Source organism: Macadamia integrifolia, unplaced genomic scaffold, assembly GCF_013358625.1.
Source record: "Macadamia integrifolia cultivar HAES 741 unplaced genomic scaffold, SCU_Mint_v3 scaffold2303, whole genome shotgun sequence".
NCBI classification, from domain to species: Eukaryota; Viridiplantae; Streptophyta; class Magnoliopsida; order Proteales; family Proteaceae; genus Macadamia; species Macadamia integrifolia.
The window spans coordinates 22960-38291 of NW_024868625.1; the positions used below are offsets into that span (position 1 = coordinate 22960).

At 37.2% G+C, this 15332-nt stretch overlaps 1 protein-coding gene and 1 long non-coding RNA gene across 2 annotated transcripts; both read right to left on the reverse strand.

Annotated features, from left to right (window-relative positions):
* Positions 1 to 2991: 2991 nt before the first annotated feature.
* Positions 2992 to 5420, reverse strand: LOC122066260. Its single transcript, XR_006136312.1, has 2 exons — positions 3863 to 5420; positions 2992 to 3234 (listed from the first exon to the last, which is right to left on the reverse strand). It is a non-coding gene; the product is annotated as an uncharacterized LOC122066260 (long non-coding RNA).
* A 19-nt stretch (positions 5421 to 5439) lies between these two features.
* Positions 5440 to 12039, reverse strand: LOC122066259 (disease resistance protein RUN1-like). Its single transcript, XM_042630083.1, has 5 exons — positions 11146 to 12039; positions 8583 to 9720; positions 7737 to 8012; positions 6444 to 7643; positions 5440 to 6346 (listed from the first exon to the last, which is right to left on the reverse strand). Exons 1-5 carry the CDS (start codon positions 11652 to 11654, stop codon positions 5717 to 5719), a joined length of 3753 nt encoding a protein of 1250 aa, XP_042486017.1. The 5' UTR covers positions 11655 to 12039; the 3' UTR covers positions 5440 to 5716.
* Between the last annotated feature and the right edge of the window lie 3293 nt (positions 12040 to 15332).

Below are 15332 nucleotides of genomic sequence, written 5' to 3' on the forward strand. Positions count from 1 at the left end.
TGAAAGTGGAATAATTTTTTGAAAGATGATCGAAAACCAAACAATGTAAAAACAATGGGATTGTGATCCAACCGTGTTGAGGGAAGATTGGAAATGGAAGCGTTCGGAAATAGGGTCGACCAGAGAGGATTGGCAAATCATTTGTCCAAAACCTTTTTGATCAATTTAGGGGGTTTTTATCTGTTAGACCAAGTGAATCAAAGCAAGAGAGAATATTTTCAGAATGGCCGTAGAAGAAGGGTAGAAAGGACCGCCACCAATTGCCGTTACTAGAAAGCACCTCATTAAAATCTATAATAATTTTACTAAAAAAAAAAAATCTATAATAATGAGAAAGGGTGATAATAAAGAATTGATAATGTAACCAAAACTGATCAACAGAATGCAGTGAAAGCAGGAGGCATTCTACAAGGTCTACTGAAGGCTAAGATGAACAATTGGAATGTAACGAAAGTATGGTTCTCCGACAAGAAGCTAATCAACCTCATACCTTATCCAACCAAGGGTGCTTGACCACTATTTCATTTTGCTACATTTTGTAACATATATGAACTCTCTCGGTCCATCACTTTTGTGTACAAAGACAGATCTAACACCGCTATAGCAGTTTTTCAGGGGACTAGTTCGACTCATGCTACCGCACAAGCAAATTAGTCTGTAGATAATGTAACATCTTTTATATAATATAACTTTTTTCTTTGATTAAAAAAAAAAAAGAAAGATTGAAAATTGGCAAGTTGTGCAGGTAGCTGGAGTTCACTTTAGGGAGCTAATAAAAAAAAAAAAAATCAAGCACCAATTTTTTCATCTGCTATCCGGGATGAGCACCACCAAAAAAGTGGGGGAGGAGATCAGCATTATTAATAGAAATAGAATTAGAGGATAAAATCCAAAGACCACATTCATCTCTTTCTCCAAAATTGTTAACAAAACCATCGTGAGTTGTAGGAGTTAAAACACTTACGAAGCATAGTTAGCAAATTCGGATTCAAGAATTATTCGGACGGAGAATTATTCGGAATAATTCGGACGATTAATTTAAGGATTCGGTCAAAAAAGCGGTCAAAAAAATTTTTTTTTTAATTGTTTTTTTATTTTATTTTTTTATTTTTGGTTTTTTTTTTTTAATAATGTTTAAATGGACCGAATAATTCGGATTCGGTCCGAATTATTCGCGATTTATATTCACTTTTGAAAAAGTCACGAATTTTAAAGAATTTTATTTTTAATTCGGATTCGGTCCGAATTTTTGATAAAATTCGAAAAAATTTGGTTCGGCCGAATAATTCGTGAATTATTCGGCCGAATTGATAACACTGTTACGAAGAGAGAAGGTAGCAATGTAGTATGATCCCTACATCTTTAGTTTCATTAAGAAAAATAATATCTTGATGCCATTTTATACAAAAATCCCATGCTCATTGGGAGTTCTTGAGTTCAAACCCCCTGGTTGTTATCTATTTTCCTCCCAACCTATAAAAAAATAAAATAAAAAAAAGGAGACAATTTTTAGTGAATTTTCCCTAGAGGCCACCAACATTCCAAAAAAGGAGCTCATGGTAAAATATGGAAGTACCAAATGAATCCCAGAATAAAAAATCACAAAACATAAACCTAATGATATTAGCAGATTAAGCAAGGAGAGAACAGAGGGAATAGTGTTAAGAGGAATCAGGGCAACGTAGAGTCAACCCAAAAAGCAAATTACAAAAGAAAATTAAAATAAAACGACCAACCGATATCTAAACTCTTTGACCTAAACGGAACCAATAGAAAGAAAAACTTAACAATATACTTATCGTGGGTGCTAAGATGGTTAGGGAGAATTGGGGATTATGTGAATAGAATTTCATGTTCGATTCTTCATCTATGTATTTACGGTTTAATGGAGACTGTGACGGCGGGATCATCGATCCATTCCTTAAGAGCAGAAATAAGAGCAGCAGGACTAGTAAAGAAAGAAATACAGATGAGAATCAGATTGATTCCCTAATAAACAGGTCCTTTCAAAGAACAGTGGCTAGTGGAGAAGTCTGAACATTCACATCCTTCATATATTAGGATTCCGAATATCAGTAGTCTTATTAGATTCAAATCATCATGTGATATGGGGTTTAGATTACTTATCTGAATTGTAGAAAAACCAATGTTGAAGACATGATTTCAAGCATTTACATTGTGTCATGAACCTACAAACGTATGAATACAGTCAAGGAATCGGTGGGGCTGAGTGGTGTCACCAGCCACTCTCTTAAGACTGTAGACACCCCTTATGGTGGAATAGGGTTTTTTGCAAATCAACCTCTTAAGATAAAACAGCTCTGACGGCTCTTCCAATAGTCATTGCACTCATTTACTGAGCCATGTCGGGCCCCTAGTTAGTTAATTCGCGTTTAAAACGCGTTTAAAACGGCGTCCCGTTTTTTTGCCGTTTTAAACGCCGTTTGCCGAATTTTTCACAGAAATTCGGTAAAAAACGGGAACGGGGCTATTGAAAGTTTTTTTGCCGTTTTAAACGCCGTCCCGTTTTTTTGACAGTAAAAAAACGGATTTTGAAAAATATAAACGTTTTAAAATAGAAACGTTTAAAACGGGGCTATTTTTTTTTATTGTTATCTAGGTATTTAGAGAATTATTATGCCAATTTATGTCTATATATTGCCGTTTTTTTGACACCGTATTATTTAAATATAAACGTTTAAAACACGTATCGTCCGTTTTTTATTTTTTCCCGTTTTTACCGTATTTGACCGTATTTTTGACCGTCCCGTTCACGTTTTGATCCGTTTAAAACATGCCCGTACCGAACAATGTTTTTTTGCCGTTCCCGTTTTAACTAACAGAGGTCGGGCCACATTTAGGTTGTACTCAATCAATAACATGAATGCTCAATCAATAACATGAATGGAATAAGACGACCTTTTAATACAGTAACAATGGAAGCAAAACTAATCTTAAGTACAAGAGATGATGTGTATGGCAATTGTAAAATCACTTTTCAAGTGCCCAAAGACGTTCTTTATATACAGAGGGAGGAAAAACCCCTTTAAAAAAACTTTAAAATAGAAATTGTCCACCAAGGAAAAAAAATCCTTATCTTCCCACCTGAAACCATAACAGAGACTTTACTGAGATCACCTACTTTCTTGAAGTCCGATTAAAAAGTGGACAAAGTTTTCCTGAGCCAATGGAGGAGATCCCGCTCATGTGGCCCCTACTCCTATCTCGAGTGCCCTGGATGCGTCATGGTGGGTGTAAGCAAACTCAGTCCTTTCAAAATTGGTAAAATATTCAAACTTCAGAACCCATTGATGACTTAAAATTAAGTATATTTAAGCCAAAATTGATCAAATGTGCAAACTGTGTCTGCTTACATGACAATGACAAATTACTACTATTTTCTCAGAATTAAGGGGAAGGAAAAAGGAAAAAGGAATAAAAGAAAAGGTGTGGGGGGGGGCCAAAAGAAGAACTAATAGACATTCAGGTATAATAGCAGATTACAAAGGCTTATCAAGGTTTGTGTCATGGTTTGATACTTGTCAAGGTTTTCGGTAAAGGCAAGGAAAATCCACAAATTCTCACTTTCCTTGTCATAAAACTCAATGTAAAAACAAAAAGAAAACCCAAAAAAGAAATGTGAATGAGAAAAGTTTAAGTGCTAAATTTTAGAAACACTTCAACAGTTCCTCGTTTTCTTGGCTGTATCAGGTAATCCAATTATGTGATAGAATATTGTAATTCAAATAGCTGTGACACTCTAGAAATTTAAATCCTTGATCTAAATTAGATTCATGCCCAAAACAAATGTAATGTAGTATGGAATATGTTAGGTACATTTAAACTCTACTACAATTCTCACCTGATTCTTTGATCTTGGATGTCTAGCTTGTCGAATGATCGAAAAAGTAGGGATTCCTGGGCAATTCAAATATTCCTTTGACAGGGGGCAGAATGCCTAGGAAATCACATGTTTCAGACCCAGCCCAAAACAACTCAATTTATGCTTGTAAAATGCCTTTCCCAATGATCTATAAATGTTCACTTAGCCCCATCTCTTGACTACATACCTGGAAACAGAATATACAAACAAATTCATGCTAGCCTATTCTCAATTCTTAAGTGGTACCATTTTTTGTAACTTTGCGGGGATCAATGCTTGTAAATCTGTTACAAAAATTAGTACCAACTGTTAATTCTCTTATAACTTTTCCTTGTAGCTTTTTTTGCATTCAAACAGTTCATTTCTTGCAGAAACATTTTTTTTTATTATTATTAAAAGAAAAACTATGTGCGGCTGTTGCACGGCTTGATGGGAAAGGCCTATGCTGCAAGTTTGAAGACCTGCACTCCGGTTGAAAATGGAAAGAACATATTCAGGATGAGGCAAACAAATCAGCCCAGAAGGCCCAAATCTGGACCCACGCAGTGCAATAAACCTGAAAATGAACACCACCACCCCCACCCTTCTGATCAGTACTAAAATTTTACATTTTATGCTGTAAATAAGAAATTCTCAAGAGGGTTTTTCTCAGCTTCTGTGCAATGTGCTCATGCTATGCTTTCTGTACAGTGTGCTGATGCTATGCTTTCTGTGCAATGTGCTCATGCTATGCTTAGTACTGAAATGTAACCTTTTGTGCTGCAAATAAGAAATTTTATATAATTTATCCAAAAAAGAAATAAATTATGTTCCAAAGGATTAAACGATTAAGCAGTTGCCTATGACATTCATTCCTGTCCCATTATATAAACCTTATCCTCCACAGGAGAATACTGCTGCTACCCTACCGATTTGAGTGAAGAACCAATCTGTAGGGGTCAATGAAATAATTAATAAAGAATATACACAGAATATCATTGATCTGTCAACTGGTTAATTTGGATCTACTGGCATCAACACCCGCATTCCAAATCTAATTATCTTAAATGAATAGACTGTACTCACAGGATTCAATACAAGAACGAGAAGAGGAAGAGCTCGGTTTCTGCTCCAACAACATTCTCACATGGGTATGAGGATATCCAGCTTGCAAATGGATGTCTCTACAATGGGCTTGTGTTACCCATCGGAAATGGTAACTAATGCAGGAATCACAGGCCAATCCCCAATCTTTTGGCATCAATGCCAAATCCTGCAATGCCCTCATTGTGGCCACTCTCATTCTCATCTTCGATGTGAACCAATACTGATTCTTTTCTATCCATAACAACATCACCAACAGAAGCAGACATATATTCCACCATCGATCGATCATCTGATAGGTTCTTCTCCTCATCTGGCCTGTGGACAAGCAGGACTCCACACCTCTTCACTTGCAAACTTCCTCCACCCATCATTTCCAAAATTTCTACTGAAACCTCCACTTGATCCCCAACTTCGAAGTTATTGCCATATCCAACTTCGCATTCCGAGAAATCCCGAANAACCAATCTGTAGGGGTCAATGAAATAATTAATAAAGAATATACACAGAATATCATTGATCTGTCAACTGGTTAATTTGGATCTACTGGCATCAACACCCGCATTCCAAATCTAATTATCTTAAATGAATAGACTGTACTCACAGGATTCAATACAAGAACGAGAAGAGGAAGAGCTCGGTTTCTGCTCCAACAACATTCTCACATGGGTATGAGGATATCCAGCTTGCAAATGGATGTCTCTACAATGGGCTTGTGTTACCCATCGGAAATGGTAACTAATGCAGGAATCACAGGCCAATCCCCAATCTTTTGGCATCAATGCCAAATCCTGCAATGCCCTCATTGTGGCCACTCTCATTCTCATCTTCGATGTGAACCAATACTGATTCTTTTCTATCCATAACAACATCACCAACAGAAGCAGACATATATTCCACCATCGATCGATCATCTGATAGGTTCTTCTCCTCATCTGGCCTGTGGACAAGCAGGACTCCACACCTCTTCACTTGCAAACTTCCTCCACCCATCATTTCCAAAATTTCTACTGAAACCTCCACTTGATCCCCAACTTCGAAGTTATTGCCATATCCAACTTCGCATTCCGAGAAATCCCGAAGCTCAGCAATTGTAACATGGCGCACCCATAATTGTAGAAATAGGTGACGTCTGAGTTGCGATGTTCCGACAATGGGTTCCCATTGAATATCTTTGGTTTTATTATAAATTACAGTGATAGAACGGAATAGTTCGAGTTCTTTTCCAGTTGAAAAAACAGCAGATACATCCAACCCTTGGATCTTACAACCCAAACAGGCAGATACCTCAAAGGATATTGAAGACCCCATATTTTGATGGCTTATCCATTCCGGAATCTCACTCCCACGACCCCATACTTCAAAACCCCTATGTATATCCTGATCCACAGAATAAATTCATGATGATGTTAACATTAAGACACAGAGAGACAGAGAGAGAGAGAGAGAGAGAGAGAGAGAGAGAGAGAGAATGAACCTGGAAAAGGCTATTCTTCCTCAAGGTGTTCCCCAGATGGCGGCACTCTTCCACGCGAATGCATTGCATAGATTGAGAAGTTTCCATGCTCTGAATCTCCTCACATTGGAAGTTCGTTATGTCATCATCTACAAACATGGTTTCTAAATTTGATGGAAGCTTTGGCAGTGTTTGAGGACTCTCACAGCCTTCCAAAGTTAGGATCTCAAGATTAGGAAGACAACTTATTTCATCCGATTTACTACAGAAGTAATCATAGTTGACAACTAAATATCGTAAATACTGTAAGTCCACAACGTCTATTCCGTGCAAAGATGTGCAACCGCTTGTCAGCAACTGCTTTAAGTGCGATGAAAGCTTTGGAAATGACTGTAGCCCCCTACATCCATTCAGATTAAGACACAAAAGTCGAGACAGATCACTGATGTTGGATGGTAATATTTCCATTTTTGAGCAACCTTCTAGATCCAAATTCGATAAACTTGACGGAAGATCTGTCATTAGTTTGAGATCTCCACAATGTCTCAGTGTTAACGATTCAAGCCGAGAAAGATGTCTAATGCTGGCTGGTAGGGTGCACAATCTGTTCCCCTCCAATTTTAATTCATTCAACAATGGCAAGCTCCAGAAATCATTGGGAATCAAATCTTCTGACAGATTGCAGTAACTGAAATCTACTTTTATCAGAGAGCATAAACCAGAGAAAGAAGCAGGAAGCAAAGAGGTACAAGTACGCTTTCTTCTTAGCGAACAGAGATATTGGGGGAATGAAGAAAACCATGAAGTAGATTGCACCAGTTTTGAGCAACCATAAAGATTGAGTTCTTCAAGAGATCTCAACATACCAATGCTGTCTGGAAGCTTCAAAAGATTATTGCAGTTTTTCAAATTCAAGACAATAAGCTTGTCAAGATATCCAATGGATTGGTGAACCTCAACCAGACTTTCACAATCTTCAAGGATCAGTTCCTCCAGAGATCTCAACATACCAATTCTGTCTGGAAGCTTCTTAAGGTTATTGCAATTTCTCAAATTCAACACAAAAAGTTTGTCAAGATACCCAATGGATCGGTGAACCTCAACCAGACTTTTACAATCTTCAAGGATCAGTTCCTCAAGATTGGGGACTCCTGAGAAGTTGGGGGTTTTCGTTAAGTAACTCGAATGACTAAGGTTCAGGATTTTCAACCTTTTGAGCAGCTGCATATTTAAATAGGGATGGAAGAGAAGAAATAAGTATTCATATAAAATTCAATCTAATTAAAGAAAAAAATGTAGATGCTATTTCATTACCTTGATTTCCTTCCAAACCTCATTAACACAGCTATTTTCCATGTGAAGAACAATAAGATTCTCCATGTCAAAATCGGTAGGTATAGAATTCAAAGGGAATCCATGCCAACAAAGGCATCTTAATTTCTTAGAGAGATGTTCATATCCTCCCCTTAGGCTTACATTATTGAGTTGAAGCAATCTTAGATCATGCATGCCTACAAATGCTTCAGTATTAAAACACACATCCTCAAATTGAGAAATGTTTAGGATGATACCTTCAACAGATTTGGTTCCCTATTAACAAATAGAATTGGATTAGTAAAACACTCAATCAACAAAAAACACCATGCATGCATGCAAACAGACACTAGAGTAAATGCAGCAGAAGGAACACGAGAGCGAGACGTCTCTGCTCCTGATTCAGTAGTAAAAGCTCAGACCTATCTCTAGAAGAAATAATCCCAGCTGTCTATCACTTAAAGATTCTACAACCAAGATAAAAGACAAACTAACCATTCTTAAACAAGGTAAATAGAAAAAGGAAGAGTGAGTGTTTCAAAATCTGAAGTTGCCAACGTCCAACACCTCACAATTAATAGGTCATGAGTTCATGCAAGTCTCCTTGGGGTCTATCTATAAAAAAAAAAAACAATGTTGCAGTGTAGGGACAATCTCCCACACCACACTAATTGAGGCACAATGAACAATTTTGTCCATAGAAAAATAATAAAGACAAAAGAAAAAACATAACAAATAATGTGAATATCAATTGTTAACCCGTCTCGATTCAAATCACTAGGAGTGACAAAGTTTTTGGGATGGTGGGCCACATGGTCCATAGAATAAAAAGTTGTTCGCTCTTACCTCATGTTTGACCAATACATCACAAACATCCTCTCGTGACCACAATCTTGTACGTTTTCCTGATTGTTCAGGAGATTCTTCACGAACAATTTCTTTTGCCATCTCTCGAAGAAGATCATGCATCCTTAGTTTCTGGTCTCTATCAATTGTAATAAGAGATTTTTGAATGAGAATACGGATTCCGATATCTGGAAACAAGTTGCATCCATCTAGTATTTTAGATACATAGCTTTGGTCCATTCCAATAAAGAAGCATGCGATATCAAGGAAAATGTCCTTCTCTGTGTCGTCTAAATCATAAAAACTTAATCTAAGTTTTTTTTGAATTTGATCACCAGGAGTTCTTTTTAGTTTGGCTAATACATTCTCCCATTCAGATAAGCTTCTTTTGCCAAACATTGAAGAACCCATAACCTCAAGAGCTAATGGATGTCCTTTGACATTACCGACTACCTCCTTTGAAAGCTCCTTGTAGTCATCTGGTGGAGAATCATTCTTAAATGCATGCCAACTAAAGAGTTGAAGAGATTCACGAGAGTCCAACTCTTCAGGATGATAAATTTGACACGTTTCAGCCTCGTTTAGCAAATGTTCATCCCTTGAAATGACAATGATTCTACGTCCAATACCAAATGAATCATGCTTAATAGCCAATGCATTTAATTGCTCTGGATGATCAACATCATCAATAACGATAAGAACCCTTTTGCAGTGAAGCCTTTGTTTGATCATATTTATTCCTCTATCAACGTTGCTTATCTTCAAGTTTTTCTTCACAAGGACATCAGAAAGGAGTTGTTCTTGTAGCTGAGTTAGACCATTGGGTTGTTGTGAAACTTCTCTAACATTCTCAAGAAAACTGCAACCTTCAAACCTATGATAAATTTTATTATATACGGCCTTCGCAATGGTTGTCTTACCTAATCCACTAAAACCACAAATCCCTATGATACGAACTTCACACGGAGAAAGATATTCTTTTTTGTGAACACATAGAGGAAGATATATATATGAATTCATCAATGTTGCAACACGGGAATCTATTCCAACAAGATAACAAGCGATGTTCAATGGTGTTCGACTTCTTTTAATCAAAACAACATCATTGACAATTCTTTGGATAAATTTTCCCACCTGCCTGCAAATAACGATTTATATAACAACCATAATGATAATAAACAAGTAATCAATTTCGATAACCAATGAGACCACATAGATTAGGAAGAAAATTTCGGTACTTTTAGGCTCAATATTTTACGTGTGAAATATAGCAAGCTATTCCACAAGAACAGATTATTTGCCAAATTGTAACATAGCATGCACCTAAGTTCTATATCCCTGTAGCCCACATATTTAATTATCCAATCCAAAAGCTTAAGTAATTAGGTCGAGAGGCTTCACTGGTTTATAAAGTCATCCAAGCCAAGGTTCTAGACTTCGTTCATGTGGGATTATTCCCTAACCCACTCTCATATGTGACCCCTCATGAGAGGTCATACATGTGGCATATGTGGTCCTTTGTAAATGGAACATACAAGTGGATATACTCTCTCGGTTGTGGCTTTGGAACTTACATTGAGGTGTCTAACCCAAAGTGGAGGCCCAATTGGTAAATGAAGTCATCGAAGATCCTAGATTTGGTTAAAGCGGATTATTCTCTTGCACACATCATCATCTAGTGGTTACTTTTCAAACCAATAGGCACCCCTCAGTGTCAATATTGTATTTCTAAATTATTCTAAAAATAATAATTCTGTTCGAGAATGTTGTTTAAAGAATGATTATAGGAAAAATAAAAGAAAATGGACCAATAAAATTCCATTTGGCCTTTCAAAGGATTCCAACCTATATGAATAAAAAATTATCAGTCCACGTGGCAAATGGTTTTAAGAAAAAGTTGTTCATGTGGAAGTAGCTTTCCAAATTGTGTGAAATCTTTTTCTTCAAAATTTAAATGTGTTTGCTGACCCTATATAATGTCGAACAATATAATCGTAAGTCCATGCTCAAATGAGAAGAATTAGTACCATGACACAAATATTTGTGAGTTTATATAGAGGGACCAAGAATATTTACTCAAATTTTAAAAGAAAAAATATGTAAGCTCCAATTTCCTTCCCTTTCTCTTTTCTCTTTTTCATGTTTCTGTTCCTTTCGTTCAAATGACCCTTCTAAGAAATTAGTATTAGACAAGTCCATTGGAAAAGAAATAAACAATAAAATATCAAGAGTAATAATAAGGTTATGGGCAATATCATAGCAATGCATGCTAAAAATGCCAATACATATGAAGCCAAGAAATCCAATTTTACAGAAAAAAAAAAAAAGGAGACCACTTCAACATATAGATTGTGCGAGCTATGCCTGGGCCTAATTAAGCACAATAGTTTATCAACTTCACAACAACATTTAAGTCTCACTACAAGAAAAGGGCTCAATAGTGGCAGCAATTACCACAGCTAATAGAGGAGGACGGAGAGGAGCGGGAAGGGTAAAAGTGGACAGTCAGTGTGTGTGTTTTTGTTAAAAACTTAAATAGAGGGTTTCACTGAGAAGGAATTACCCATTAGAAACGCTATGCAGATCCCAACCAGAAAGGTTAGCAACTTTAGTAAGAGCTGCCCTCCACCTCTCCACCTTCTCTTTTTCATCTTTGAAAAGCTCTCCATATCTGGCAAACGCTTCCTCCAAACTACCAGTCTGTTTCCGTACATCCGAAGGATCGACATCACAGAAAACAGGTAAAACAGTTAGCGCAGTCCTGCTGCTGCTTCTGAATTCAAGTATCTTCAACAGTTCATCCAGACACCAAATCGAAGAAACGTATTTTCTTGAGAAAAGGACTATGGCGATCCTCGATCGTTCAATTGCTTTCTCTCTTCGCTTGTGGTCTTCTTCGTCTTCTCTGATGGTGCGAATCCCTTTTTCGATCAAAGCATTGTAGAGGTCGTCGATGATGATTTTGTTGCTCGCATCTTGACTGAAAGTACTCAAGAAGAGATCGGGATTCCATCGAGAGATCGAAGAAGACGAGGAGGAAAAGACGGCTTCTCGGATTCTCTTGTTGATCATTGGGAACGTCTCTATCAAAATTCTATGTTTTTCTCATCCTTGTTTTTCCTTGTTTTGCTACATGCAGAATGTGACATGTGGACAACAAGTAGACCAATGATCAAGATTGGGTGAGGATTATTACATCTGGTGCGTTGGTCTTAAAATTGTCCACGTGTCGTGTTCTGTAGCTAACAAAACAAGAAAAAATAGGGATGAGAAAAACAGAGGATTATTTTCCGTCTCTATTTGGAGATGGTTGAGGTGATTCTGCAAAAATGATGATTGTCTATCGGGAATAGCTGCTGATTCTTGATTCCACTTGTTAGCTTTTATATATAAATCTCCGACATCTGTAGTCTAAAGAGTAGGATATAAGTCAAGTCAAGTCAACTTTTTTTCTAATTTCTTATTGCCCGGAAAAGTGGAAAACGCTTTGAAAACGCAGTGAATTCTTTAGACAGCGTTTGGTTTGCTAAATCCATCGTGCGATTCCTTTGTCTTTGAGCCGGTTACTGGCTACATGATTGCGGTTAGGGGTGTCGAATGGTGCGATTTTGATTATTCGATTTGATTTTAATTCAGTTTATATTTTGATAAAGTGAAATAAAAAAAGTACTTGATAGGAATAAGGTAAAATCAGAATCGTTTTCATTCGATTTCGATTTTAATAAATTTTAATCAATTTTTGTTATTCGATTCACAATCAGTTTACATGGGGTTAATAGTGTCGTTTTAGAAAATGGTTTGCATCCTACAACTAGTGTGAATCCTACATATACTAAATTTCCTAAAGAGTTAAAACAATATACATTTATTTTACCAAAGACAATATACTTTCTATAAAAGACTACACATATTATAACTAATTAACTATGATCCTAGAAATTAGAAAATCAAGAAGTGTGATTGTGTGAAAGTGAAGCTCCCTCTCGATTAATACTTTGTTTTTTTTTTTCTTCGTTTTTTTCGTAGAGACCCATCGAAATTCAAACATTTTAAGTCTTTAATACTGTGTGTCGGTTAACCATCGATTTTTCGGTTTAGTTTGGTTCTGAATCGGAATGATGGCCTATAAAACCAAAACCAAATCAATTTACTACGGTGTGGTTCAGTACGATTATAACTGGTCGGTTTCGGTTCCAATAAACGGTTTCGGTTATATATTGACACCCTTAATTGCAGTGGTGCAATAAGCATAGGATGGTCGAGAGAGTATTTGGGCATGTTTTTTGAGATTGTCTCGATCATTCAAGGTTCACCACACTACCGCACTCACTATCGAGGATGTTTTCACCTTTTCAATACGGTAAACTCTTTTTTTTGTTAGAATCTATACGTTAAACTCACACATTCTTGAAGAGTTTTATTAAGGAATTTGACATTAATTGAACTGATAAAAAATATATAGAAAAATTTTGCTGTTGCCCGGTGCAATCCCTATTGCCAATGAATGAAATGAAATCTTAATGATATTGCTAAAATACTAGACTTAATAGGGTAATCGTGAGAAGGGAATTTTGTCTGCCACGAGGATTCGGCTCTTTTCCCGAGTGTCCTTCACTCAGGCCCCATAGCTATCTAGGCGGGCGTTACGTGTCTGGATGATGATCTAATTTTTGGATCATTACCTCACCACATGACGCTCATCTAAATAACTATAGATCGACCTAAACGATAAGCACTAAAGAGAGGAGCCGGATCCCTACCACGATGATCCAAAAGCTATTGCTACTAGTTTTGCAGAATATTTTTACCAAAAAATAAACAGGGTTAGCAGAATATTTTTTGAGACTTTCAAGTCGCCGCCCGCTACTGTCTCATCAATAATTTATCTGATGAACACAACTAAGGAAATAAATGGAACTTTAGTGGAAGTTTGATCTATGATAAAAGAAAGGGAGTGGTTTTCGTGGTTTCCCACCACTTTAGAGTGGGTGAGGAATTTGTAGCTATTTTGAAAAAGACATCATTCATTCGATGCCCACGCAACAAGGTTTTAAAACACGGGAACCATCAAGGCCGAAATTGTTCTGCCCACGCACCAAGGTTTTAAAACACGGGAACAGTTAATGCCGGAACTGTTTTTATACTGTTTTGGAACGGACTGATCGTATTAGACAAATCTAATCATGTTTTTGTAAAAGATCAGTTTTTATTACGATTCTACCGTTAAACGATACATCTTGAACGACATTAGAAAGGTCAAAATTAAGAATCGATCAAGGCTGACAACATTCAGATCCAATCGATACTGATCGTTGTGTTCTGTTTTTTTAGAACCATGCCACCCACTAAAAAAGCAAGAGAAAAAAAAAATCCTAGAAGATTGCACGGCCTTTACACCCATGCAGAAGAAGGGGCAAATATAGGGATGTCAACCGATCAAGTTGGGTTAGGTCAGTCTTAGCGGGCCTAGTTGGGCTTGGTGGGCCTGTACCCTTGGACCATGATTTGCTTATTTAAGGAATGAATCAGTCTTGGTCGGTCTCGTGTTGGGCTTGATTGGGTTTTGGGCTTTAACCGATCTTCTTCTAATTGGGCTATAATCAGGCCTTAAATAGAGTCATACACCAATAATACCTAAGATAGTCATTTTAGATTTAAGATGCTTTAATATATTTTAATAAGTCATCAATAATTTGAAAAATATATTATACTTAATTATATTAATTGATAAAAATATCAATATATACTCTATTCTATCCAAAAAAAAAAATCAAAATATACATATAAACGGCCTGGCTAAACATGTCAGGCCTAGTCAGGCTGGTTAGGCACTCGTCGAGCTTACCCCTTGTACCGTGTACTACCCATTTATAAACAGGACTGGCCTGAGCCTAACATATTTAATAATCGATGCAGGTTGGGCTGGTCTTTAAATAGTCTGGCCCGATAGGTCTAACCAGTGTGGGATTAGGATTGACACCCCCAAACGAAAATCCCATCACTGCTAATTCTTTCGCATGTGTTCCCATTGATCCCCTTACTGGAGTGGGATCAGGCTGCCTTTTTAAGTAACCTTCTCCCAAAAACAAGAAATCCCATGTGAGAAGAAAAATGCACTCCAACCGTCCAACGTGCACTTTGGGCAATTTTTTTTTCCTAAGAGAATATTAATTGACACAAAGTTTGGGCTTAAAGGAAGAAGTCCTCGCGTCATATAAGCATCACATTTAGTTTTGACCATTGATCTTATCTAACATAATCTGAACCATTACTTCTTTCCAACTGATTACTTAGTTAATTCGGTAGTTAATTCGGTTTACCTTTCCAGCTACTGACACTTGGAGTGGTGCTTTCACTAGAAGAAAAGAAGGTTCTTGCTTATCTCATCTCACGTACCGAAAACTCTTCGGAGGGTGGGAAGAATGGTCGATAATCAAAAGATTTTTGTTGCCAATGGTAGTGGTGGAGATCATCCTGCATCTTTTACTTGCAACTGTTTCAGGTGTTATATGAGTTATCGGGTTCGATGGGATTCTTCACCTAACCGTTAACTCATTCACAAGATACTAGATGGCTAAAGATGTTGGTGTATGATGTCTTGTATACTGTCAGAATTTAATCTAGGGAGTATTAGTGTAGCACCTCGACAAGCAGGACTGCAATCTCACTAACCGATTAGCGGGCCGTGGAGATTGCAAGGGGGACAGGAGGCTCCCCTGCATAGCAGGGGTGTAGGGGGCATTGCCCTCG

Excerpts from the sequence above, each read along its gene's own strand:
- LOC122066259 (XM_042630083.1), bottom strand. The coding sequence starts at position 11,654 with ATGATCAACAAGAGAATCCGAGAAGCCGTCTTTTCCTCCTCGTCTTCT. Across the intron at positions 7,644-7,736 it reads AGGTTTGGAAGGAAATCAAG|CTGCTCAAAAGGTTGAAAAT; the intron begins GTAATGAAATAG and ends TTAAATATGCAG. Across the intron at positions 6,347-6,443 it reads GGAAGAATAGCCTTTTCCAG|GATATACATAGGGGTTTTGA; the intron begins GTTCATTCTCTC and ends TCTGTGGATCAG.